The sequence below is a fragment of the Puma concolor genome, chromosome C1 (genome assembly GCF_028749965.1).
Source record: "Puma concolor isolate L17-30 chromosome C1, mPumCon1.1.hap2, whole genome shotgun sequence".
Classification (NCBI taxonomy): Eukaryota; Metazoa; Chordata; class Mammalia; order Carnivora; family Felidae; genus Puma; species Puma concolor.
Window position 1 is genome coordinate 27,121,100 of NC_141674.1, and position 27,790 is coordinate 27,148,889.

The 27,790-nt window shown below is 35.5% G+C and overlaps 1 protein-coding gene and 1 pseudogene across 6 annotated transcripts in view; one reads left to right on the top strand and one right to left on the bottom strand.

The window, feature by feature from the left end:
* The window catches only part of ZMYM4 (zinc finger MYM-type containing 4), a 145,994-nt gene that overhangs the window by 53,822 nt on the left and 64,382 nt on the right, over nt 1-27,790 (top strand). For all 6 annotated transcript variants that reach the window (XM_086716427.1, XM_086716426.1, XM_086716430.1 and 3 more), the window contains one exon: nt 6,610-6,655. Coding sequence is in view for 1 of the 6 variants with exons in the window: in XM_086716426.1 (XP_086572552.1) it covers nt 6,610-6,655 (46 nt within the window). In the remaining 5 variants the exon portion in view is untranslated. Of the gene's footprint in view, nt 1-6,609; nt 6,656-27,790 lie in introns of those variants that run through there.
* LOC112849155 (small nucleolar RNA SNORA1) lies at nt 13,227-13,329 on the bottom strand (annotated as a pseudogene).

The following is a 27,790-nucleotide window of genomic DNA, read 5'->3' on the forward strand; positions in this document are numbered from 1 at the left end:
TCAGTTGGAGAATGTTTATGGTATTAGTCATTCTGTCCTCATGTACGTTATGGTATTATGTTTATCCTATCAGTTATGTCATTATGTATGAAGGATAGAAAATTGGACATTAACTTTTTTTTTAAAATTTTTTTTTAACGTTTACTTATTTTTGAGACAGAGAGAGACAGAGCATGAATGGGGGAGGGTCAGAGAGAGAGGGAGACACAGAATCCGAAACAGGCTCCAGGCTCTGAGTGGTCAGCACAGATCCCGACGCGGGGCTCAAACTCATGGACCGCGAGATCATGACCTGAGCCGAAGCTCAACCGACTGAGCCACCCAGGCGCCCCAAGGACATTAACTTTTTAAAAATCAAATTTATTGATTTGGCTATTGTGATTTTTTTTTTTTTTTTTTTTTTTTTTGCAGGTGGGTGTGGGTGGTATGCTTGCCAATTCACAATATATTTGGAATTTTTTTCTCTTTCCAGGGTTAGGGAATGTGAGTATTTTGTTTTATAAGTAAAAATGTACTTTATCCCCAGTGCTTACTTTTTGGAATACAAGGGGCTGAGTCATTTGCCCAGAGGTTTTCTTTTATTTATTTATTTTTATTAAAAAAAATTTTTTTTTTAATTTTACATTTATTTTTGAGAGACAGAGAGAGACAGAGCACAAGTGGGGCTGGGGCAGAGCAAGAAGGAGACACAGAATCCGAAGCAGGCTCCAGGCTCCGAGCTGACAACACAGAGCCTGATGCAGGGTTTGAACCCTTAGACCATGGGATCATGACCTGAGCCGAAGTTGGACGCTTGATGGACTGAGCTACCCATGCGCCCCTAATGGTTACATGTTTTAAAGTTAATGGGCAGAACCCACAAGACTATTTTAACAACTAAAAAGGAACTGATATTTTTTTTTGTCAGTACCACGCATGTTAATTTATTTTTTTGATTTTTCGTTTCATTGGTTTCATTTGGTTTAATTTTGGTTTCATAGTATTGAGAAAATCCTTGCATATATATAATAGTTACTACAGACTCTTAAAAATAAAATTGGCTTGGCTTTTGAATTCAGTTAAATCTTTCATGAAACCTGAGGGCTGACTAGTAGGTCATTAATTTCAAAGGTAAATTTGTGACTGCTTAGATTTAATTTCTTATTTGTAAATATACTGATTGGACAAGAAGCACTGAAAACACGTTTAGTGAAACCATTATATTATCACAAAACTAAGTGTTTTGTCTAAATTTTTTGTTAACCAGTTGGTGAGATTATAGGCCAGATAGGTGTTTTGGAGTCCTGCCTGTCATTTAATTGAAAGCAGTGTTAATGTTACCTGCCTGCACATTGTTGAGTAGTCACACAATTCAGTGGTTTTTAATATTTTCATAATTGTGCAGCCAGAATCAATTTTAGAACATTTTCATCACCTGGAAAAGGAAGCCCTGTACCCAGATCTACTACAAAGCTGTAGTAAAACAGTATGCTACTGGCACAAAAATAGACCCATAGGTCAGTGGAACAAAATAGAGAGTCCAGAAACCAGTCTACACTTTGGTGAGTTAACCTATGACAAAGCAAGCGGCAATATACAATGGGGGAAAAAAGTTTCTTAGATTAATGGTGCCGGGAAAACTGGACAGCTACATGCAAAAAGATGAAACTGTACCACTTTCTTTCACCATACACAAAAATAAACTCAAAATGAATTAAGGACCTAAACATGAGACCTGAAACCATAAAACTCCTAGAAGAAAGTATAAGCAGTAATCTCTGACTTAGACCCTAGCAACATTTTTCTAGATGTGTCTCTTCAGAAAAGGGAAACAAAAATAAAACACACCAAAATTAGAAGCTTTTTGCACAGTGACGGAAACAAACAAAATGAAAAGACACCAGTGAATGGGAGAAGATATTATAAATGATATACCTGACAAGGGTTAATACCTCTGATATATAATGAACTTCTATAACAACATGAAAAAACAAAAACAATTCGATTAAAAAATGGACAGAGGACCTGAACATTTTTCTAAAGACATACAAATAGCCAACCAGACCCATGAAAAGATACACAGTATCACTAATCACAAGGGAAATACAAATCAAAATTACAATGAGATATTACCTCACACCTGTCAGAATGGCTGAAATAAAACACACAAGAAACAAGCATTAGTGAGGTTGTGGAGGAAAAGGAACCCTTGTGCACTGTTTTTGGGGATGTAAATTGGTGCAGCCACTCTGGAAAACAATATAGAGGTTCCTCAGAAAACTAAAAATAGAAGTACCATGGGATCTAGTAATTCCACTACTGGGTCTTCACCCAAAGAAAATGAAAACACTACTTTGAGAAGATATATGTACCTTATGTCTATTGCAGCATATTTACAGTAGCCAAGATATGGAAGCAACCTTAAGGTCCGTTGATAGTTGAGTGGATAAAGAAGATGTATACATACACAATGGAATATTACTCAGCTGTAGGAAAGAATGAGATCTTGCCATTTTGTGACAACATGGAAGGACCTAGAGAGTATTCTAAGTGAAATATGTCTGAGAAAGACAAATACCATATGATTTCACCTACATGTGGAATCTTTTTTTTTAAGTTTATATATTTTGACAGAAAGAGCATGTGTGTACACAAGTTTGGGAGAGGTAGAGAGAATGCCAAGTAGCTGATGGCGCAGAGCCCAATACAGGGTTCCATCTCACAAACTGTGAGATCATGACCTGAGCCGAAATCCAGATTCAGACACTTAACCGACTGAGCCACCCAGGCACCCCACTTAATGTGTGGAATCTGATAAAACAAATGAACAAACAAAAAGAAACAGACCCATAAACACAGAGTACAAACTGGTGATTGTCAGAGGGGGTGGAGTTGGGAAAAAGCAGTGAAGGGGAGCGGGAGGTACAGGCTTCAGTTGTGGAATGAATAAGTCATGGAGATGAAAGGTACAGCCAACAGAATACAGTTAGTAGGTATTTTAATAGTATCATATTATTGACTTCAATAGCTACACTTATGCTGAGAATAGCATAATGTATAACTTAGAGTTGTTGAATCACTGTGTTGTACACCTGAAGCTAATAATAGCATCATGTGTCAGCTATACTTCGTTATTAAAAAAAAAAAAGAAAGCAATCCTTTACTCATTAGCAGTATTCTCAGATCTTTCTCCTTAGTCTTAGGTGGGCACTAATCCATTTTGTCCTATGGTTTTGAAATGTGTACCCATTGTCAACAAAGGACTTGCTGACCGATACTGTATCTGTTGTAAACAAACCTATAAATTGTTTGGCATCAGTGGCAATATATTTAGTCTTTGTTTTTGTTTTCTGTTTGAGAGGGAGGGAGAGGGGGAAGTAAGAAAACAAAGGTTTTGTTCTGAGCCATAGAGAAGATCACTGAATCCTAGAATTGTTGCCTTGCAAAAGAGTGTCTTCTGAAGAGTGTCTTCTTATGTTCTTTCCATTGTTTTCATTTCTTTGGCGTCATAATCCGTTGGCTCCTGTTTCTCATGTCCAGTATAATTTTAATTAGTGTACTTAATTTCCATTTTGTTATATATTTTTCATAATAAAATTTGGTCTAAATTCCAAGGTTTTTTTTTTTTCCTTTTAGAATGTGAAAATCATTTATCTTTTGTGTTCATCTTGCAGAGAAGTATGGTATCAGCTTGATTCTTGTTTCTTATAGAACACAGTCTTATCTTAGGAGACTAAATTATAATATTGTATTATCCTTTCTTGGGTTTTATAATCAGCTCACAAAATGAAATGGTACATAATCCAAATTACCTTAGAAAATCTCTTTAAGTCACCCATAAAGTATAGGTATGTCACCCTTGGTAATGTCACTACTATATTTTTATTTTCTATCATTGAGTAAGATTATAGTTTCTTTGGCTGTGCATGCAAAGTGTCCAGGGTGGTATTATACAAAATGTACATTATCTTTAAACACTTGGGAACCCCTCAGTGCAGGCAAGTACTATTTCAATCTTTGGCTTGCCAAGTCACATGTCCCAATTTCTCTTTTATTCTGGAGCATAACTTGTTGGGTGGTTGGTTGGCCTTTACTGTTTTGCTTTCTTTTTCATTTTTATATGGTTGAAATCAGTATGTTTAATGTGTTTTATGAATCACGTAGGCTATAATTCTTTTTATTCCTCATCAGTTTTTGTTTGAAATTCTGAAATTTCACCAGGATGTATCTTTTTTCCATATCCTCTTGGAGATGGTGGGCCCTTTCAGTCTCAAATAGTTTTTTTAGGAAAATTTTCTTCTATCATTTCACCTTTCCATTGTTCTCTCCTTTGGGATGCCTTTGAGATTGCTCTTTGACCTGCTGGTTCAGTCTTTTTTTAAAAAAAATTTTTTTTTTAATGTTTATTTAGTTTTGAGAGAGAGGGCGAGCCAGGGAGGGGTAGAGAGAGAGAGAGAGACAGAGACAGACAGACAGAATCTGAAACAGGCTCCAGGCTCTGAGCTGTCAGCACAGAGCCCGATGCAGGGCTCAAACTCACGAACTGTGAGATCATGGCCTGAGCCAAAGTCAAAAAAGCTTAACCGACCGAGCCATCCAGGTGCCTCCCTGCTAGTTCAGTCTTAGCAGGGCATCAGATAGAATATCTTTTCTAGCTTTTTGACTTTATTATATTTATTTTTGTTTGTTTTTCCACCTGAGAATTTTATCACTACCCTTTCCAATAAAATTTTAATTTTTGTAGTCATTTTCCTGTCTCTTGTCTCCTTTTCTTGGTTTTTAGTGTTTTTTTTTCTTTTTTTGCATCTCTATCCTCTCATATCTCAGATACCACTTAAAATACTTTTTAGAAGTTTTCTTTCTGTAAATTGTTGCCTTCTGAGTGGTTCTGTTTATTCACCTTGAACTCTCTCCTTTACACGGTTTATTTCAGAAACCTGGGGGTCATTGGTTGTCTCTTCACATTTATACACATCAGATACTATCTTTTTTTTTTTTTTTTTTTTTTTGAGAGAGAGAGAGGGTGCAAGTGAGCGAAGAGAGAGAGAGGAGAGATGTGAGACTCACTCAAAGTGGGACTTGAACTCAAGAAATGTGAGATCATGACCTGAGCCTAAGTCAGATGCTCAATGACTGAGCCACCCAGGCATCCTCAGATACTGTTAATTACTATAGCCAGCTGTTGTGTTTCCTCTGTAGTTACATAGGTATCTAGGTGGTTGTTTTTTCCTTAAAAGTTTCTCCTTGAATGGGGAGACATACTCTGGCTTTTAGTGGGTAAGGTTTATCAAGAAGCAGCCTTCCTTGTGTTCTTGTCTCATTGATGAGAAGTAGGTGGGAAAGCATGAGGCTGGAATGCTCACACTTGCCAAAATGAGGAGCTCTTTACATACTAGGGGTGGAGCATGTGAGTGTTTCTAGCTCCTGGATAGAGTTGCTTTTGCTGTACTCCATTCCCCCCTTCCCCTCCATTTCTGTCTTATTTATTTATTTATATTTTATTTTTAAAGAATATTTATTATTTTTTTTTTTAATTTTTTTTTCAACGTTTTTATTTATTTTTGGGACAGAGAGAGACAGAGCATGAACGGGGGAGGGGCAGAGAGAGAGGGAGACACAGAATTGGAAACAGGCTCCAGGCTCCGAGCCATCAGCCCAGAGCCTGATGCGGGGCTCGAACTCACGGACCGCGAGATCGTGACCTGGCTGAAGCCGGACGCTTAACCGACTGAGCCACCCAGGCGCCCCAAGAATATTTATTTATTTTTGAGAGAGGAAGAGAGAGCAGGGGAGGGCCGAGAGGGAGACAGAATCCCAAGCAGGCGCCACTCTTGTCAGTGTAGAGCTTGGCGTGGGGCTTGAACTCATAAACTGTGAGATCATGACCTGAGTTGAAACCAAGAGTTGGGGGCTTAACCATCTGAGCCTGAGCCACCCAGGTGCCCCTATTTATTTTTTTATTTATACATACACATATACGTGTGTGTGTGTGTGTGTGTGTGTGTGTGTGTGTGTACATTTTTTTAAACTAATCTCTACACCCATCGTAGGGTTCAAACTCATGACCTGGAGATTGCATTCTCTACTAACTGAGCCAGTTACCATTCCCCCTGCATCTGTGTTTTAAAGATCCAAAATTACCTCAGACTTGGCTCTGCTTCTGTCCTAGGCCCTAACATACCGAAATAGGAACCATTTCTATAAGAGGACTAACTTTCTTTTGAAGGACAGCTAAAAACCTATTTGATACTGATTGTTCTGTTTAATTTTGATTAGAAGTTTTATATAGTTATCAGTGTTAGTAAGTTCTCAGTAAGTGTTGGCTGTCTTTATTTTTATTATTATAAATACATAGGACTATATTTTGTGCTGCAAAAGTGATTTAAAAATAAGTTTATATTAGGGCATGTATTTGTCTCTTTGTTTTTGGTTTGGGGGTTTTCACGTGAGAGTTTATTTTATTCATTATAAATTATATTCTAGTCTACTTGGCAGTATTTTGTTTATCTTGTGATTTTGTATACTTTGGGTTGAAAATTACAGCTTTTGGGGGAGTGAGGAGGGATACCAGAAAGTATGATAGAATGTGACAATAATGTTACTTTTCTCTTTGCTTTTTTGCTTTTTCAGTTTGAGCAGAAAACTGGTGCAGTTTTTGATGAAATTGTAGAGAACTGTAAGTACCACTTTAGAAAAAAACCACTCATGTCTTTATGTAGATAATAATTGAGTCTAGATAGAGCATGTATCAGTGCTTAACATTTAACAGGGTTTAGTTTGGGCTGATTAATGCGATGGTCCAATTTGATATAGTTTAGAAATCATCACTCTGTTAGTATTTTCAGCAAGTTAATCTTAATTTTAAGAGTTTTTCCTTTTTTTAGTAAATATTTTATTCTCACAGATATTAATGTTGAAATATAGCTAAGCTTTGTGTATGTATTAACCATATAGAAGTTTAGACTTAACCATTCAGTAAAGATTTCTACTTTGTTTACAGGGCTTCTTAATTTTCTGTTTATATTCTTTCTATGTTACATGATTCTCTGAAAATTTTTTTTTGTTTCTTATGATTATAAAAGTAATACATTCAATTTTACAATACAAAAATGAAAAAAGCAGAAAATGAAAGCCTTTGTGTTTTTTATTCTCTAAAGATAACCACTTCTAAAAGTTTAATATATATCTTTCCAGACTTTTTTTCTGTGGATGTATATAGATCTATGTATGACAGGTGGGGATTTATATATGTTTGTAGGGATCCTGTGGATACTGTTCTTGCTTTTTTCATTCAACTGCCTTAACATCTCTGTATGTCAATGGATTTTGACCTTTTGCATCATTTCTGATGGCTACTCGGTATTTTATTGTATGGGTGTATTATAATTTAGCCATCTTCCTCTTTTATATATGTATGTATTTTCAGTTTTTCAGTATTACAAACAATATTTAGTATGTATTCCTGTACACATTTTTGTCTACTTCTATTGAAATAGACAAAGGGACTGTATCCTTTTCTGTAGAATAAATTCTAAGAATTGAACTGCTGAATCATCAAAGGATGTTTGTGTGCTTGTTCATGAAGAATAAATTTTGTCATCTAGAGCTAGTAAGTCAAGGAAAATATGCATTTCTTTTTAAATTTTTTTTTAAGTCCCAGTAGTAGGATCTGTGAGTACCTTCTTTGGAATTAGTTTGTTAACGTTTTTTGAGAGAGAACAGGTTTTTATAGAGTACATATTGAGAGGTAGCTAGCTCTCTTGATCTTTAATGGTCTTGGAATAATCTGGAGTTCATTCATGTCTAGGCTGGGCTATTGAGAGCACAAAGACAGGAACTGCTGACTTGAGCCCCTGTACATGTTCTCCCTGTTGCCTTGCCTTCCTTATAGCATGGCGGCCTCCAGGTAGACTTCTCTCATGGTGGCTCAGGCTCCAAGCAAAAGAGTAATTCAGTGAAGAAAGCAGAATCAGCATCTTTTCTGAGCTACCTTCAGAAGTCACACAGTGTCCTTTCTACTACATCCTTTGGGTATGAGGGAGTCACAAGCCTGCTCAGATTTAGGAGAAGAGGATATTCAGACCTCACCTTTTTTTTTTTTTTTTAATTAAATTGTTTTGTTTATTTATTTTTGAGAGAGAAACAGAGTGTAAGTGGGGGAAGGGCAGATAGAGAAGGAGACACAGAATCTGAAGCAGGCTCCAGGCCCTGAGATGTCAGCACAGAACCCAATGCAGGGCTTGAACTCAGGGACCGTGAAATCATGACCTGAGCTGAAGTCAGACACTTAACCAACTGAGCCACCCAGGCGCCCCTAGACCTTACTTCTTGATAGAAGGGTCAAGGTCACATCGTAGAAAACAATGTAGATGGGAGATATTGTTGCAGCCGTATTTGGAAAATCCAGTCTGCATTCACAGCATATAATGCTGTCACATGATATTTTATTCACATGATATTTTATTCTAAACTAAAAAATGGCTTAAAAAAGAAATTCATTCTTTAGGTCTGTATGTGGATATTCATAACATTAACCACTCCTGTAATACAGAAACAGAAACTGATGAATCTGATCATGCATGATATTTTATGAGTAACATTTTGTCTTTTTTTTTGACTTAGTCATTCCTTTCCATATCATCATTGTCCCTACTGCCCCCTACCCTATACCTTTGTAGGTAGCCTTTCACGTTTTTCTCCAGTGTTCCTAAAATCATTATCATATATATTCATATATAGACACATAATATATATACATGTATATACAACATATACATGTATAAATATATATATATAATATATGCAAATATACGTATTTATATGTGTATATGTAAGGGTTTTGAAGACTTTTATTTTTTGTTTAACAGGTGAGATCATCATATACATAGATTTCTCTACCTAGCTTCTTTCATTCAGGAGTACTTTATGATCTCCTTCCATCTTGACTGGAATAGCTTCAACATCACAGGGTTTAGATGTGCAAGTCAACTTTTCCCCTTTCCCCTTTCCCCTTTCAGACACTGATGTTATTTTAGTTGTTTTTTTTTTTTTTACCATGATAATCAATGAAGTATGAAAAATCCTTTAAGAATATCCTTATATATTAGTTTTATATGTGTGCATAGATTACAGAGAGTGGGTATTGTTTGGTAAAGGGTATGTGTAATTTTAATAGATGTTTCTGTCCTGCTTTTCAAAACTTGACTGTCTTACATTTCCATCAGAAATGTATAAGAATACCTCCTCACCCCATTAATGTCCATTATAGCTCTTCTTCATGTTTAGCAGTCTGATGGATGTGAAATAGCACAGTGTTAACTTTATTCTGCATTTTCTTAACTCCTATTGAATTTGAATTTAAGCAGTTTTTAATAATTTCAACATTTGGACTGGCTCCTCTGTATTGTCGAATTGTAAATATTTGTTAAATAAATGAATACCCTTTGCCCATTTTTTAAAGTTTTTTTTCATGACACGTTACAGGCTTTTTGTAATATCATAATCATAGTTGTTAAGGGGAGTGATAGTAGGCATGGTAAAGGATAAAACTGAAAGAAGGTTCAGGTATACTTTTAAAAAGATAGACATTCACTCAGGAAATTTAACTTTTAGAAAAGATAACTTAAAGTTCTTTTAATAATGAAGTAGAGGGGGTTGATTTCCTTTGTTTTGTTTCTTTTTGCTTGTGTCATCTTTTCCTAAACAAATGTTTTTTTTTTTTAATTTTTTTTTTTAACATTTATTTATTTTTGAGACAGAGAGAGACAGAGCATGAACGGGGGAGGGTCAGAGAGAGAGGGAGACACAGAATCCGAAACAGGCTCCAGGCTCTGAGCGGTCAGCACAGAGCCCGATGCGGGGCTTGAACTCATGGACCGGACCGTGAGATCATGACCTGAGCTGAAGTCGGACACTCAACCGACAGCCACCCAGGCGCCCCTAAACAAATGTTTTTAATATAAAAAATTTTGGTCTTTTTTAACATCATGGTTTTCAGTTTTGGTTTAAAAAAGTTTTCCTCACCCTTTGAATATATGTTACCCTAGAGTTTATTGGAGTATTTAGAAAAAAAATTTTTTTTTTTTTTTTTTAATTTTTATTTTTGGGACAGAGAGAGACAGAGCATGAATGGGGGAGGGGCAGAGAGACAGGGAGACACAGAATCGGAAACAGGCTCCAGGCTCCGAGCCATCAGCCCAGAGCCTGACGCGGGGCTCGAACTCACGGACCGCAAGATCGTGACCTGGCTGAAGTCGGACGCTTAACCGACTGCGCCACCCAGGCGCCCCAGAAAAATATTTTTAAAAAGTGTTAAACAAAAAAATATTTAAAACACGTGAGATATATTAAAAATAAAAACCTCTGACTTCACCACCACCCAGCTGTAGAAAAACGTGCACGATCATGCCTTTCGTGCCAATCCCTCGGTCCCATTCTGTTCTTCTCTTTACACAGCCATTATCCTCAATTTTGCTTAATTCCTTGCATTTGTTAATAGTTTTTACCACATTTACATTATTAATCAAGAGATTATTTAGTTTTGCTTATTAATAGATTTTGTATTGTTTTTGAATTACACTGTATATGTTACCACTTTCTTTTTTTAACCGTATATTCCTGAGATTTGAATGTAGTGTTGCATGTAGCTCTCATTCATTCATCACTGATGTGTATTTATTCATTAAATACATCACAATTTATTTATTTTTTAAAATGGTAGTAAAAAGTATATAATGTAAAATTTACCACTTTAATTATTTTTAAGTGTATAATTCAGTATTTTAAGTACATTCACATTGTTGTGCAACAGATCTCTAGAACTTTTTATCTTGCAAAACAAATTTTTAATAGCTCTTGAATAAAAATTCTGTTTCCCCCTTAAGGTTTATCTGTGTTGTAACATGTCAGAATGTCATGTCAGAATGTCCTTCCTTTTTAAGGCCGAATAATATTCCATTGTATGGTTAGACCATTTTGTTTATCCATTCTTGTGTTGATGCAGTGAGTATGAGTGTGTAAATATCTCTTCAAGATCTTGCTTTTGTTTTTCTTGGCTGTATACCCAGAAATGGAGATTGCTGGTTTATATAATACTGTTTTCAAGTTTTTGAGGAACTGCCATATTATTTTCAGTTGTGATTTGTACCATTTTAAATTTGCACCAGCAGTGCACAGGGTTACAATTTCTTTACATCTTTGCCAACACTGCTACTTTTCCGTGCTTTTGATAGTAGCCACCCTAGAGGTTGTGAGGTGATGATAACCTCATTGTAGTTTTGGTTTTCCTTTCTCTAATGATTAGTGATGTTGAGCATCTTTTCATAGGCTTGTTGAAAGTCCTTTGCCTGTTTTTGACTTGGGTTATTTGATTCTTTTGTTCGTGTTGATTTCTAGTTCTTTATATATTCTGGATATTAACTCCTTATCGGGTATATGATTTACGAAAGTTTTTTTCCCATTCTGTACATTGCCTTTTCACTCCGTTGATGGTTCCTTTTGATGCACAGACGTTTTTCAAATTTGGTGGCCAATTTGTTTAGTTTTGCTTTTGTTGCATGTGCTTTTGGTGGTGTCATATCCAAGAAATTGTTGCCAAATTCAGTGACATGAAGCTGGTGTGTGTGTGTGTGTGTGTGTGTGTGTGTGTGTGTGTGTGTGTTCGTTCAGGAGTTTTTAGGTCTTCTGCTTAAAATATATCAGAACTTTAAAGTCATTCTAATGTCTATATACTTCTCGTTGTTCCTCATTCTTCTGTTTTTTCTTTATGAACATTATTTTATATATTTCAGGATATATACAAGAAAGTGCCATGTATGGAATTCAGTGTAAAATGTATTATGGTGGGTCTCTGTCAAAAACTAGCTTATTATTTTTTTAAAAATGTTTATTTATTCAGAGACAAAGCATAAGCAGGGGAGGGACAGAGAGATTAGGAGAGAGAATGAGTCCCAGCAGGCTCCACACTGTCAGTGCAGAGCCTGACATGGGGGCTTGATCCCATGAAATGTAAGATCATGCATGACCTGAGCAAACTCAAGAGTGGGACCTTTCACCGACTGAGCCACCCAGGTGCCCCTGTTAGAAACAAGTTTAAAATCTGTTTCTTTCTTTCTTTTTTTTTTTTTTAATATTTGTTTATTTTTTGGGAGAGCATAAGTTGGGGAGGGACTGAGAGAGGGGAACAGAGGATCTGAAGCAGGCTCTGCACTGACAGGTTGACAGCAATTAAGCCTGATGTGGGGGTTCAGCTTACAAACTATGAGATTGTAACCTGAGCTGAAGGTGGATGCTCAAGCAAATGAGCCACCCAGGTGCCCCCAGAATCTATTTCTTAAGTCAGGGATTGGCAAACGGTTTTCTCTGACAGGTCAGACAGAAAATATTTTAGGCTTTATAGGTCATGCTGTTTTTTGTTTTGTTTTCAAATTTATTTAAAGTCGGTATTTTTATTTTATTTTGTTGTATTTTATTTTCTTTCTTTTGAGAGAGTGTGAGTGGGGGAGGGGCAAAGAGAGAGGGAGACAGATAATCTCAAGCAGGCTCTGTGCTGTCAGCACAGAGCCCAGTGTGGGGCTCGAACTCATGAACCATGAGATCATGACCTGAGCCAAAATCAAGAGTTGGATGCTTAACCAACTGAGCCACCTAGACACCCCAATAAATTTTTATCTAAGGAATTTTACATATGATTCCTTCCCCTGCCAGTCATTGTAGTTCTCCAAAGTCAGAATCATAATCTTCAAAATAACCGGGTTGTTGTTTTTTTTTTTAAATGTTTATTTACTTTTGATAGAGAGCGCATCAGTAGGGGAGGGGACAGAGAGAGACAGGGACAGAGGATCCAAAGCGGGCTCCAGGCTGACAGCAATGAAACCAGTGCAGGTGCTCGAACTCAGTGAACCATGAGATCATGACCTGAGCCAAAGTTGGATGCTCAACCGACTGAGGCATCCATGTGCCCCTCAAAATAGCACTTTTACAAGAACTTCTGTTGAGTCCACAATTGTCACTGTCAGTCCAGTTCTTTCAATTGGGCTTCTTTGATCTCCACTTGAATATGAACATACTTCAAAAATTCCATACCTGTAATTCTTGGGATCCAGTTTCTTTATTTTAGGGCCCTAGAAGTCAAATTGTAGAAAGTACATTGATTGTTATTTTGGAAAATGATCTAAAATTGTTATTCGTTAATTGTTTATAGTATTGAAAAGTCTGTTACTTCCACTTTACTCCACGAGCCTAGTAGAAAATGTTACAGGTCTCTTTGTCAACACTGCAATAAATTTGCTGTGATGAAAACATAACTTGTGTCTTAATGTAGTCACAGATCATACTGTTTATGTTGCAACAACTCAACTTTGCGTTTGTAGCATGTTTGTAGCATGTAAAGGAATTAATGTGTTTGCAATAAAACCATGGACACTGAAATTTGAATTCAACATAATTTTCCATGTATAAAGAAATGCTTTTCTTTTGATGGCTTTTTCCTACAATTTAAAGATGTGGAAACTATTCTTAGCTCATGGGTTGTATAAGCCCTCCTCCCCAGTGCCCCCGCAAAAAACAGGTGGCTTCTGCATTTGGCATGCAGGCATAGTTTACCTACTCTTGTAAGGTATATATGGGAAGGTTATTGCTCAGGCCTAGGCTATGTACATTCTCAACTTTATCAGAATTCCAAAACTTATTTTCCTAAGTTTTATCTATATACATTGACACATTGTGGTTAGAGTTTTGGTTACTATCTAGCGTCACTAACTAGAGTTTTGGCATCTGGCCAACACTTGACATTATCAGACTTTTAAATTTTGTCAGTTTGGTAGGTATAACATGGACTTAATACTTAATTTTTTTATTTCCTTCGTTAATAATTTGAATATTTTTCATGTTTTTTAGCTATTTCTGCTACCTCTTTGGCAAAATGCCTAATTAAATCTATTGCCCACTTGCTGTTGGGTTGTTGGTGTTTTCTTAACTGAAATGTTGGAGTTCTCTAAATATCCCGACGAATAAATTTGTCAGTTATAGCTACTGCAAATAACTTCTCCTAATTTATGACTTGTCTTTTTAAAGTTTTTGCATTAGCAGTATTTAATTTTTTTAAGTTAATTTATTTTGAGAGACACAGAGACAGAACAGGGAGGAGGGGGGAACAGAGGGAGGGAGAGAGAGAGAGAGAGAGGGAGAATCCTAAGCAGGCTCTGCACTGATGTGGGGCTTGAACTCATAAAACTGTGAGATCATGACCTTTTTCTGTCTCTCAAAAATGAATTAACATAAAACAATTTTAAAGTAAAGCTTTTCTTTAAACTATCCTTCCATTAAATTTTACTTTGTATTCTTGCAGAAAGGTTTTTATTTCTCTTGTGTAAATACATAGGGTTGAAATGGTTGGATGTACCAAGTTTATCTTTTTTTTTAAGTTTTTAATTTAATTCTAGTTAACTTACAGCATTATATTAGTTTCAGGTGTACAGTATAGTAATCAGCACTTCCATATATCACCATGTGCTCATCACAGGTATACTCCTTAATCTTCACCTGTTTTACCCCTCCCTGCCCCTCCCCTCTGGTAACCATTAGTTTGTTGTCTATAATAAATTAGAGTGTGTTTCTTGCTTTGTCTCTCTCTTATTGTTTTTCCCTTGTTTTGTTTCTTAAATTCTGCATGTGATTGAAATCACGTGATATTTGTCTTTCTCTGACTTAATTATTTCACTTAGCATTATACTCTCTAGCTCCATCCATGTCATTGCTAATGGCTCTACTAAATTTTAATATGATTTTATTCAGTTTCCCAAATTTACTCTGTTGCAATTCTAATTAAAAATGCATGCATTTAAGGGGCACCTGGGTGGCTCAGTCGGTTAAGTGTCCGACTCTTGATTTTGACCCAGGTTATCATCCCGGGTTGTGAGGTTGAACCCTGCTGTGGGCTCTGTGCTGGGCATGGAGCCTCCTTGGGATTCTGTCTCTCCCTCTGCCCCTCCTTCCCATGTGTATGTGCACACACTCTCTTAAAGAAAATTATAAAAATGGGGCGCCTGGGTGGCTCAGTCGGTTAAGTGTCCGACTTCAGCTCAGGTCATGATCTCACAGTCCATGAGTTCGAGCCCCGCGTCAGGCTCTGTGCTGAGAGCTCAGAGCCTGGAGCTTGCTTCGGATTCTGTGTTTCCCTCTCTCTCTGCCCCTCCCCTGCTCATGCTCTGTGTCTCTCTGTCTCAAAAATAAATAAAAACATTAAAAAAATTTTTAAAGAAAATTATAAAAATCATGCATTTATTTATTACTTTTGGAAGAATCAATTTTTATTGCTATACAGATTCTGTTTTATGCTATTTACTTAAATTTTATGGTTGTCAAGTAGTATGTATTGTGTTTTTTTGTGTGTCATTTGTTAAGTATCTTATTTGTCACCTTTGCAAATGGAGTCTATTTTTCAGGGATGCCTGAGTGGCTCAGTTGGTCCAGCATTTGACTTCGGCTCATGTCATGATCTCATGGTCCATGAGTTCAAGCCCTGCGTTGGGCTCTGTGCTGACAGCTAGAGTCTGGAGCCTGGTTCGAATTGTGTCTCCCTCTCTCTCTGCCTCTCCCCCAGTCGCTCTCTCTGTCTCAAAAATAAACATTTAAAAAAAAAAAGTATTTTTATTATTTGTAGGTTCTTATTGCAAGAATAGCTTAGCTATGTTACTGAAATCCCTTATTAAATATAGTAGACTTTTAAAATTTGAGACTGTAGTTATCCAGACATGAAGCCATATCAACTGAAAATATTTTCTTTTTCACAGTGACTGCCCAAATTATGTAATTAATTTTTTTTACTATAAATTGTGGGATTATAATAAACAATCGTGGTAGTTGTCACCTTTGACTAATTTCTAATTCTAGTTAATTAGTTGTCATATTTTGTTAATTTAGGGCCAATTGTTAGTTTTTGTCACATAGGCTTAGTCTTTATTACATTTAAAAAAAAATATTCTTGGGGCGCCTGGGTGGCGCAGTCGGTTAAGCGTCCGACTTCAGCCAGGTCACGATCTCGCGGTCCGTGAGTTCGAGCCCCGCGTCAGGCTCTGGGCTGATGGCTCAGAGCCTGGAGCCTGTTTCCGATTCTGTGTCTCCCTCTCTCTCTGCCCCTCCCCCGTTCATGCTCTGTCTCTCTCTGTCCCAAAAATAAAGGTTGAAAAATAAATAAATAAATAAATAAATAAATAAATAAATAAATAAATAAATAAAAATATTCCTATCTTACCTTGTGGAATGGTTGAAGAATATTTGTGTTTATGTATTACTGGATTTAGTTTGTTAATATTTTGTTAAGGATTTTCCTGGTAAAGTTTGTTTACTATTGGAGTTGTATGTAGCTTTATTAAATGTTGTCTACAATTCACTAGTGAAACCATCCGGGCTTGGAGATTTCTTGGTGTGAGATTGTAAGTTATAAGTTAAAGTTTTCAAATAGGAATATAAGGTTTTTCATATTTTATGTCCCCCTCCCCCCTTTTTTTTAAGGTAGAGAGAGACAAACCAAGAAACAGTCTTAAAATAATTTTTTTTTAATGTTATTTTTTTTTTATGAGAGAGAGAGAGCACAAGCAGGGCAGGGGCAGAGAGAAGGGGACAGAGGATCCAAAGCAGGCTCTGCAGATCCAAAGTGGGCTCTGTGCTGACAGCAGAGAGCGCAGTGTGGGGCTCGAACTCGCGAACTGCGAGATCGTGACCTGCGAGATCGTGACCTGAGTGGAAGTCAGATGCTCAACCGACTGAGCCATGTAGGTGCCCCTTATGTTTCATCTTTTGTCAGTTCTGGTAAGTTGTATTTTTCAAGGAAGTTGTCCATTTCATTTAAGTGGTCTATTTGTCTTTTGAATTAGAGGTAGTTTAGTGGGAAGGACAGTGGCATCTCATTGTTTTAATTTGCATTTCCCTATTAATGATGTGGAACAACTTTTTATTGTGTGTATTGGCCATTCTTAATGTTCTTTTGTGAAGTGTCTGTTCAAATTATTGCCCACTTTTCATTTTGGTTGTTTGTCTTTTTGTTATTAGGATAAAGGTTCTTTATATATTTTGGATACAAGTCTTCTGTCATGTGGATCAGTAGATTGAAATCAGTCAGGATATCCATCTCCATGTATCTGTGTCTATAAATCCCTTCATATCCATCCATCCATTTTGTGGCTTGCCTTTTTATGATCTCAGTGGTGTCCTTGAGTAGCACAAGTTTTTAATTTTGATGAAGTCTCATTTTATTATTATTGTTATTATTATTACTACTACTGTATTTGTGTGGTCTGTTCTTTGTGTTCTAAGATACCAGTCCCAAGATCATGAATATTTACACTTGTTTTTTCCTAGAAACTTTATATTTTTAGCCTTAGCTTTTACAATTAGGGTCCTCATCCATGTCATTTTAGTTTTTGTATATAGTGTAATGTAAAAGTCAAAATGTATAATTTTTGTGTGTGGATATCTGTTGAGTCAGCAGCATTTATTGAAAAGATTATTTATTCTGATTGATATACCTTGGTACATTTGTTGAAAATTAGTTGATCTGTATATTGAGTCTATTTCCAGACTCATTATAAGTTCCATGGATCTATATATACATATATCTGTTCTGAGGACAATATCACTCTGTCTCGATTCCTTTAATTTTATATTAAATCAGATATTCTAAGTCATATTTTCCAGTGTTGTTTTACTGTACTAGATCTTTTGCATTTTCATGCAATTTCTTAGAAGCAGCTTGTCAACTTCTATTAAAAAGCTTCCTGGGGTTTTTATTGTGATTCTGTTGGGTCTGTAGATCAGTATGGGGAGAATTGACATCTAATTAATAGTGTTTTCCAATTCATAAATATGATATGCCTGTCAGTTTATTTAGGTTTATTTATTTATTTATTTCATTTCTCTCAGCAATGATCTGTAGTTTTCAAAGTAGAGGTCTTGTACATATTTTGTTATTCCTATATATTTTAAATTTCTTATGCTATTGTAAGTGAAATGATTAAAAATTAAATTTGTTGAAGTATAATGTACAGATAGCAAAATTTACCATATTTGAAAAATTAGTTTAAATTTTTTTTTTTATGCTTATTTATTTTGAGAGAGAGTGTGTGAGTGAGGAAGTGTGAACAGGGGAGGGGCAGAGAGAGAGGGAGAAAGAATCCAAAGCAGGTTCTGTGCTAACAGCCCCTGACTTCCAGCTCGAGATGAAATCAAGATTTGGATGCTTAACTGACTGAGTCACTCAGGTGCCCCTAACTTTTCATTTTGAAATGATTATTGATTTACAAAGTGAGTTAGTATAAGTCGTCCAACTCTGTTCCTAAAAATTGTTTTGTCTGTATAAGTCCTTTGCATTTACGTATATATATTTTAGATTTACATGTAAATTTATACACATAAGCTACTGGGATTTTGATTGGAATTGCATATTCTTTAGATTAATTTCGGGGAGAATTGATATCTTAAATATATTGAATCATACCTACACAATATAGGTATATTAAATCTCTAATTTCTAAATTATTACTAAATTTCTAAATCTCTTGTAGTTCCTAGTTTATAGAGTTTGCACATATTTTATAAAATTTAGCATACATATATATATATATATTTTTTTTTTTTTCTTTCCAATATTTTGTCTGGATTTTTTGTTCGTGGATAAATTGATGGACAATTTCCCCCCATAGAGATAGCCAATTATTCCTTCCCAGGTCAGTGAATAATCAATCATGCTTTCTTTACTTACTTGAAATGTAGTATCCCTTATTTCTATTTTTTATTACCTTATAATTAGAAAATTGTTTTTTTCAGTCTCCATATGTTCTTTACTATCTTTGTAGATATCTTCCCTCAGATTGAGGATTTTCTCTTGTTTGCTGAAAGATTTTTTTCCTGCATGAATATTAAATTTTGTCAAATTATTTTTCTTCATTATTGAGATAGTCCTGTGTTTTCCTTTATTGTGTTATGTGGTAAATTCATTTTTGAATATTCAACCCATCTTATATTCATGGGATAAATCCTACTTTGTCATTACTTATTATTTGTTTTTTATATTTTTATTCAGTTTGCTAGTATTTTAAGTATGCTAATACTTTAAGCACCTATGTTTATGAAGGATATTGGTGTAAAGTTGTCTTTTGTTGTATCTTTCTCTGGTTCTGGTGGCAGAGTAATACTGGCCTCAGAAAATTGGTTAAGAAATATTCCTTTCTCCTATATTTGCTGAAAGAATACATAGAAGATGGGTGTTATTTCCTTAAATATTTAATTTACTAGCAAGTCATCTGGTCCTGGTGCGTTCAGATTTTCTTTATCTTTTGTGTCTGGTTTGGTAATTTGCACCTCTCAAGGCATTTCCTTTAAGTCAGCACAGTTGAATAGAATTTTTGCGTGATGATGGAAATGTTTTGTATGTATACTATTAAAATATAGTAGCCACTAGGTAGCTACCCTTGGCAGTTGAGCACTTGAAATGTAACAAGTGCTGAACTGAAGTTTTCATTTTGATTAATTTAAATAGACATAGGTGACAGGTGGCTTCCCATGTTGGACATTGAAGGTCTAAGCTGTCAAATTTATTTCTATAAACTTCTTAATAATTTTTAAGTGTACTGTCATGAAGTTGTTCATAGCATTTTAAAATTTATTAATGTTTATATTTTCTCACTTTGTATTTAATTTCTATGAAGTCTTTACTGCTATACCTTTCATTCCTGATATTATTAATTTTGTATTCTGTCTCTCAACTTCTTCATATAAATTTTTAAAAAAATACTTTAACTGAAATATACATAAACTTAAATTTACTATCTGAGCCATACTTAAGTGTACAATTCAGTAACATTAAGTAAGCTGGCATTGCTGTGCAACCAATCTCTGTAACGCTTTCCATCTTGCAAAACTGAAACTCTATACCTGTTAAATAATAATTCCCCATTCCTTCTCCCTCTAGCTGTGTCATCCACCCTTCTACTTTCTGCCTCTATGAATTTGACTACTCTGGGTACCTCGTATAAGTGGAATCATACTGGTTTTTTTTTTTTGTGACTAACTTATTTCACATAACATAATGTTGTAGCCTGTGCCAGAATTTGCTTTTTTTGCAAATAGTAGGATTGGTGTATCTGTATTTAATGATCTCATAAGAATAACAAGTGAAATTATTATAATTTTACTGATGCCATTGAGGGGAAAAAAGTGCAGCTTACTCTGTTTCTACAGTTTTATAGCCCTTAAAATGATTTCCTTTAGCATTGCAATTCTTTCTAGTTATAAGGGGTAGGATAAATTAGATTCAGGACTTGAACAGATCCTTGTTTATCTGAATAGAAAGGGATATCAGCTATATCTGGTGAGGCAAGATGGGAGAGAAGATGAAAATTAAAGGTTTCACTTTATAAATAATATAACCATGTTACAGAGATTTTAGAATTGGAAGGATAGAAGATTTGAAAGTGTAGATTGGGACAGATTTGGGACTGTTTCCTTGTATCTCTGTGGCATTGGGCTTCTGGAACTATTGGCATAAGTTACTTCCACTTTTATTATTTTGTTAAAATTTCATTTTATTTTGCTTATGAAAATAATATGCCCTGAAATATTGAAATATTATAAAAATACATAAATGTTTTATTTCATTAAAGTGTATGATATTCTGTTATAGTGATATGTTTCAACTTTAATAGACCCTGGACAGTTTTTAGGTACATGCCAAATGTATCAATTTATGGATTTCGCTGTTCTTCTTGATCATTACTTTTAGAGTAGTATAAATACCAGTGAACCTTCAAAAAAGTAAAGTCTGTTGTCTTTAGTTGTCCTCATAGTGAAGAACAAATGGTTGTTTTATAACAAACGGTTGTTATCTGTTCTTTAAAATCACATTTTTTTTAGTCTTAATAGTGTTCAAATGGATTATTGAAATTGTAACTTATTTCTATCAGAGGTATTTCAAGTGTCAACATTTGTTGGTCACCTTTTAGTAATAAAATCTATTAGTTATAAAATCAAATTGTTGTGAATATTCCACTGGTTTCGAGCTATTTTTTTTTTTCCCATGGGAACAAATAAAAGCAAAAATTAGTGAAAGTAAGTCCTGTGACTATCACCTATGAATCTCATCTCTCTTTATTGAATGTGTAGAGGTTACAATGGCATACTTGAATAGTTCTACAATAACAACACATATTTGAATGAAAATAAGAGAGCTATAGTCTGTAGTCGTGACTTCCTGAGGAAGCTCATTCATCTTTGTTAGTACTTACCATGGATCGTTGATGATTGACCTGACTTAAGTAAATGGTTCATCTCTGGTATGGTAGGGCATTCAGTGGTTTGTCTTTGTTGGTAGAACATTCAGGGGGATTTTGTGAAAGAAATTCAACCATCTGATAAGAAGTTAGACTTGATGAATCTGAAGATTGCTTTCAGCCTCTGGGTGTGGTGATTTATGCCTGGTTCACAAAAAACTAGAGCCTATTACTCAAGGTGTGGTCTGTGGATCAGCAATATTAGCATCACCTGGGAGTATGTTAGAAATCAGATTCTAGCTGTCATCCTTTACCTGCAGAACCAGAATCTTTGGGGGTGGTGTGGAACTCAGGTATCTGTTTCCAACAAGCTCACCAAGAGATTCTGATGGCCGGTAATCATTGAGAAAGCATTGCTTTAGTTCAGTGATCCTCAAGAATTATTGTGTATCAGAAGCAAAATTATCTAGGGGTTTTTGTTTTTGTTTTAAAATTTTTAAAAGTGAGGTAAAATTGACATACAGCATTGCGTAATTTTTTTAGATGTACAACATAATGATTTGCTGTATGTATGTATTGCAAAATGATTACTACAATTAGTTTCGTTAATACCCATCACCACTTATTCACTGTAACTTTGAAACACTGATAGAAATATATTTTACATAGAGACCTATGTGTGTACAGACATTTTTTATAGCATTGCTTATTGTTACTCTGACTAATGCACTTTGCTTTCTAGTATAGTTTTTTTGTTTTTTGTTTTTTGTTTTTTTTTTTTAAGTAATCTCCACATCAAACACAGGGCTCAAACTCATGACCCTGGGATCATGATTCGCATTCTCTACCGACTAAGCCAGCCAGGTGCCCCTTCTACCCTGTCTTATTAAAAAATAATTTCCTGGCCCTGGCTCACTAATGGGTGATACCTGCAGTTTGAAAGAACACTGGATTGTTGTATTCTAATTATTATCCCATTTCCATGAAAAGTTTTCTGTTGGTTACTGGCCTGTTAATAGCAAAGATTCCTTTTCATCTTAGGATCATAAATACAAATTATCATTCTTTCTATTACTGTAAGTGTGTCCTGATGAGAATCGGGGTCTGTCAATAAAGGCAGAAGCTAGAATGGCTGTTGAAAAGCGTCTACTAGTTTAAGACAAAGCCACATAAGTTCAGCTGTTGATGAATTGTATGTTTACCAAGAGTCCGTTGTTTCCAAACCTGTTTCTTTTAGTACTACTTGTCATTGTAATTGTATAATTTAAATTGTTTTTACACTAATGGAATTTACTCTGGAAAGTGAGTTGTTTCTTTCTTTTAAATTTTTAAAAATATTTATTTACTTATTTTGAGAGAGATAGAGAGAACGCTGAGTGGGGTAGGGGCTGAGAGTGAGAGAGAATCCCAATCTCTGTGTCAGCTCAGAGCCTAACATGGGACTTAGTCTCACCAACCATGAGACCATGATGTGAGCCAAAATGAAGAGTTGGATGCTTAACTGACTGAGCCACCTATGCACTCCAAGTGACTTGTTTCTATGAATAATTTGAATGCTTTGGAAATACTTACTACGTAAATCAGTAAAAACATGGAGGTGCAGGTGTCTGTATTTTGTCATTCCACTTTAAAGAAACCACAGTTGCAGTCATGGAGTTTACATTATGGGTGTAATTTGTTCAAGAAAGAACTCAAATTAACATGCACATTCTGCAAGATTTGGTTGATCCTCAAATGGTTGGTCAGTATGCTTTTATATATCCCAAATAAAAATAAATGTGTAAGACATGTATGTTTCATTTGTTAATGATTCCTGGCTTTATTGGAGTTTTAACTATTAAACTGTATTCCTAATCTAGTTCAAAGAGGCTTTTATTATTCAGCAAATTGCATTTTATTGAATAACACTAAATCATCTTAGAAATATATCAGTGACAAAATTCTAATGTTGTAAGCTTTTATTTAAAATGAACCTCACTTAAAATGAACAAGATTACCTCATTTAAAAATTTTTTTTTAATGTTTTATTTATTTTTGAGAGAGAGAGAGAGACAGAGACAGAGAGAGACAGAGTACGAGTGGGGGAGGGACAGAGAGAGAGGGAGACAGAATCCATGAAGCAGGCTCCAGGCTCTGAGCTGTCAGCACAGAGCCTGACGTGGGGCTCAAACCTGTGAACCACGAGATCATGACCTGAGCCAAAGTTGGACACTTAACCGACTGAGCCACCCAGGCACCCCATAGATTACCTCATTTTTATGCTTGTTATTACTTGGTTTTGCATTCTTCAGAGTTTATGTTTTCTTTTCTTTTTTGATTCTTTTATATAAGAGAGAAAAGCAACTTCAGAATTGTTTGAGAACTAAGATTTCTAAAGTTAAAATTATAACTGATATTATTTAATATCTGAAAATTATGCTTTGATTAAAAACAAAAAAGTATGGGAGGAATCAAGTAATGTATTGGCAATGAAAGTAGCTAACAGCCCTTTCACAGTGTTCATTTATGTGTTTATTGGACTTCTTAGTTGATGTTTGTGCCTTAAAATGATCCTTGGGTATAGTATAGAAACATCAGTCTGCCTCTTAAAGCAAAGCCTCAGCAGGAAGACCTGGAGTAAAAGTTGACCTACCATGAAATTTGCTTTCATTGTCGAATACAAATACTGTACTTAAAACTGCTTAAGATACCATTGTTCTCCGTTCACAAAATCTTACAACTTACTTGCATTTAACACATGTACTCCTTTCATTCTTGTACTGAGGAAGTTTATTTATGTACTGACCACATCCACTGTTGCACATAGATTTTCCTTTTAAACTCCTTAGTTGTTCCCTCTTTGTTGGATCATTCTCATAAGCAGACTACAAGCTGCAATATTCTCCATCATAAAAACAAGCAAAAAAACACCACCAAAAAGTAAAACAATGAGGAAAACAAAACAAAAATACCAGGTCGGAAAAAGACTTCACTGCAGATTTTAACCCTGTTTCTGCTCATTTTCTTTAATTTAGAGCAAAACTCTTACGGAGAGTTGTCTGTACTTAAGGTTCCTCAGTTCTGTCTTTTGGGATCACCCCACTCCAGCTTGTACACTCATTTGTTCACTGGTAATACTCTTGTCAAGTTAGAAGATCATTTCAGCTTTGCACATGTTACTGATCCTTCTCAATCTTCATCTTCTGTGTCAGCTCAGCAGTGTTTGTTTTGGTTGGTCAGTCTATCCTTGCTGAAATTCTTCCTTTACATAGCTTGTTTGACATCAGTCACCTAGTTTTCCTCTTGCCTCATTGGCTGTTGTATCTTAGTCTCTTTTCCATATTCCTTCCTTTCTATCAGATTTCCAAATGGTGCAGAGGACTCTTTAGCTCTCTTCCATCAGTAGTAAATAAATTTGCTAGGTGATCTCATCTTGTCGCATTAATTTTAAGTGCCATCTCTTCATTGACTCCCCAATATGTATGTCATTGCTTGGCAAGAGTCTCCTTTTTAATTCCTCTTTATTAATATATCTAATTGCCATCTTATTATCTCCAGTTGAAGATTTAATAAAGTTCTCAAAATTAACAGGCCCAAAACCAAGTTACCTCTTTCCTGTCTGCTCCTCTCTTAGTGTTCCCATCTCAAGCAATGATACCCTGTTGTATTATCCTTTGCTTCTTTCATATCCAGCTTCTTATATATCAGGGAATGCCTCTAAACCCAAATCAGACTGTTTCTCCTTTACATCCACCATTACTATCCTGGCGTTAGCCACCAATGTTTCCTTGGATTATTGCAATAATCTCCTCTAATTGTTCTTCCCACTTCCATTCCATTCTTCATTCCCTTAACATTAAAAATTTTATGTTTTATTTTATATTTGAGAGAGCGAGAAAATGGGGGAGGGGCAGAGAGAGATGGAGACAGAATCTGAAGCAGGCTCCATGCTCCAGGCTCCGAGCTGTCAGCACAGAGCCCGATGGAGAGCTCGAACTCAGGAGCAATGAGATCAAGAACTGAAGCAAAGTTTGACGCTTAACTGACTGTGAGCCACTTAGGCGTCACATTCCCTGTAACATTTAACAGTCTTAAAGGAGTCCTATAGAAGCTAGGGTGATCCTTGTAAAATATAAATCATGTTAATCCTCATCAGGATCTTTTAATGACTTCCTTTCACACTTAAATATATTGCATTTTTCCCTATGGCCTGCAAATTTGTAATAGACCTATTCTCTGGCTTTTTCTCTTTTCTCATTTTTTAGCACTCTTCCTCTCACTCATTCAGGTCCAGTCATTTGTCCTTCCTTTTCCTCACATATGCCAATCCTGTTCACAGTGTCTAACAGCCAGGAGTCTTCCATGAGAAATTGGTACTTTCAAGTGTTTCACTGGCTACTGGGATCCCCAATAAATGCAGTGTCCTGCTTTGTTTTGTATATCTAGGCTTTGAGAAACAGGAGCTATTTCTTTTGTTTGATTAAATGGGCCTCAAGGATGAGAATTCTTGTCCGGTTGATTATTTATCTGTTAAAAAAATTGTTTTTAATGTTTCTTATTTTTGAGAGAGAGAGAGAGCACAAGTAGGAGAGGGGCAGAGAGAGAGGGAGACACAGAATCTGAAGCAGGCTCCAGGCTCTGAGCTGTCAGCACAGAGCCCGACGTGGGGTCCAACTCATGGGCTGAGAGATCATGAGCTGAGCCAAAGTCGGAGGTTTAATCAACTGAGCCACCCAGGCACCCTGTTAATTATGTATCTTAATGTAACTAGTACTTACGTTAAGCTTTGTTCAGCCTGTATATTTCTTGTGGGATAACAAGCAAAATTTCATTTAAAAAATCTTTTAAGTTTATTTTTGAGAGAGAGCAAGTGAGGGAGGGGCAAAGAGAGAAAGGAGAGAAAGAGAATCCCAAGCAGACTCCACACTGACAGAGTGGAGCCTGATGCAGGGCTAAAACTCATGAACTGCTGCATCATGACCTGAGCTGAAATCAAGAGTTAGACATTTACCCAGATGCTTGAGCAACTGAGCCACCTAGGCACCCCACTAGCAAAATTTCAAATTCAAATTAGATGCTTTGTTAGAAATTGCCATCTCTGAAAAAGCTTTAAATCTCAAGTGCATTTTCAAATAAGGATAAAAAATTTGTTTTCAATAAACAATAGATACATGTGCTTCAAAACTCAAAATATATAAAAAATATGCTTTGAAAAGTTGTGTTTCTGTCTTCTAGCTACCCAGTTATGATTTTCATAGAAGATCAATGGAAGATATTTTTTATACTCATAAATTTTAAAAAATACATTAGTGATAGCCTAATGTATTTATTCTTTGTCACTTAGGTATTTTCACTTAATTAACCTTGGAAATTCATATAAAGCTACCTCATTCTTTTTTTATAACTGCATAATGCTCTGTTGTAGGTATGTACTATAATTAATTTAGCCTCACTGATGAATAGATAGGCTGTTTCCAGACTTTGCTGCTGTAACTGTTCTTTTTTCATAGTTCCCTTGCAAGATTTAGAATAAAACTCTGTATATTAACTATGGTCGAATTAAAAAATAAAAAGAATATTATATCTCTAGAATAAAATCTTAGAAGTTGAAATGCTGGCTCAAGAGGTATGTGTATTTAAAGTATCATAAATATCACTGTCTATTCTTTATTAGAGTTGTACCAGTTTATATTCCTACCAGTAGTATTTGACTGTAGCCGTTGGCGAACTTTTCTTCTTTCAAGGGCTAGAGTAAATATTTTAGGCTTTGCAGCTCACATATGGTCCATGTCACAAGTTTTTTTTGTTTTGTTTTGTTTTTTGTATATATGTTTTGGCCTTGGGCCATAGTTCTGGCAGCTTTGGCCTGTAGCATGGCTGTCAGGCTGTTATCAAAACCTTTTGTCCTTACCAACCTGCTTGTGAACATGGTATCTCACTGCATTATTAATTTTCATTTCACTTATGAACAAAGCTCATCCTTCATGTGTCCTTTCCTGGAATGTTTGTTCAAATCCTTTTCTTTTGTACATGTATTTGGTTGTATTTTTATTGAGGCATACGAATTTTATCTGTATCCAAAATGACCCTTTGTGATATCAAATACAATAAAATCTTTTTAGCTGGTTAATCTTTAATCTCTGGTTTGGTTTGTGTCTTCTCTGTAGCAGTTTTTGGGTCACATTTGACCTGTTATTGTTTTACTCAATAAATTAGTCTTTTATTCTAGATTTTGTGTCATTTTTAGAAAGGCTTTTCCCCACTTTATTAAGACTTAAAAATAATTTTTCCATATTTTTTATATTAGTGTTTTATTTTTTATGTTTAAACTTTGAAAACATCTGGAAATTGATAGGAGTTAAGGATCTACTTTTCCCAAGTGGCTAGCCTTTTCTCTCAATACCATATCCTGAATTTAAATGTAGAGGTTTTGAAAATTGCTTGCAATATTACTTTTTAGTGTTTACTTCTCATATACTGTAAAATTTAGATTAAGCTGCTGACCACATGAAAGGCGTATTCATTCATGAAACAGTTACTGAGCATGTGCTGTATGGCGTGGTACTAAG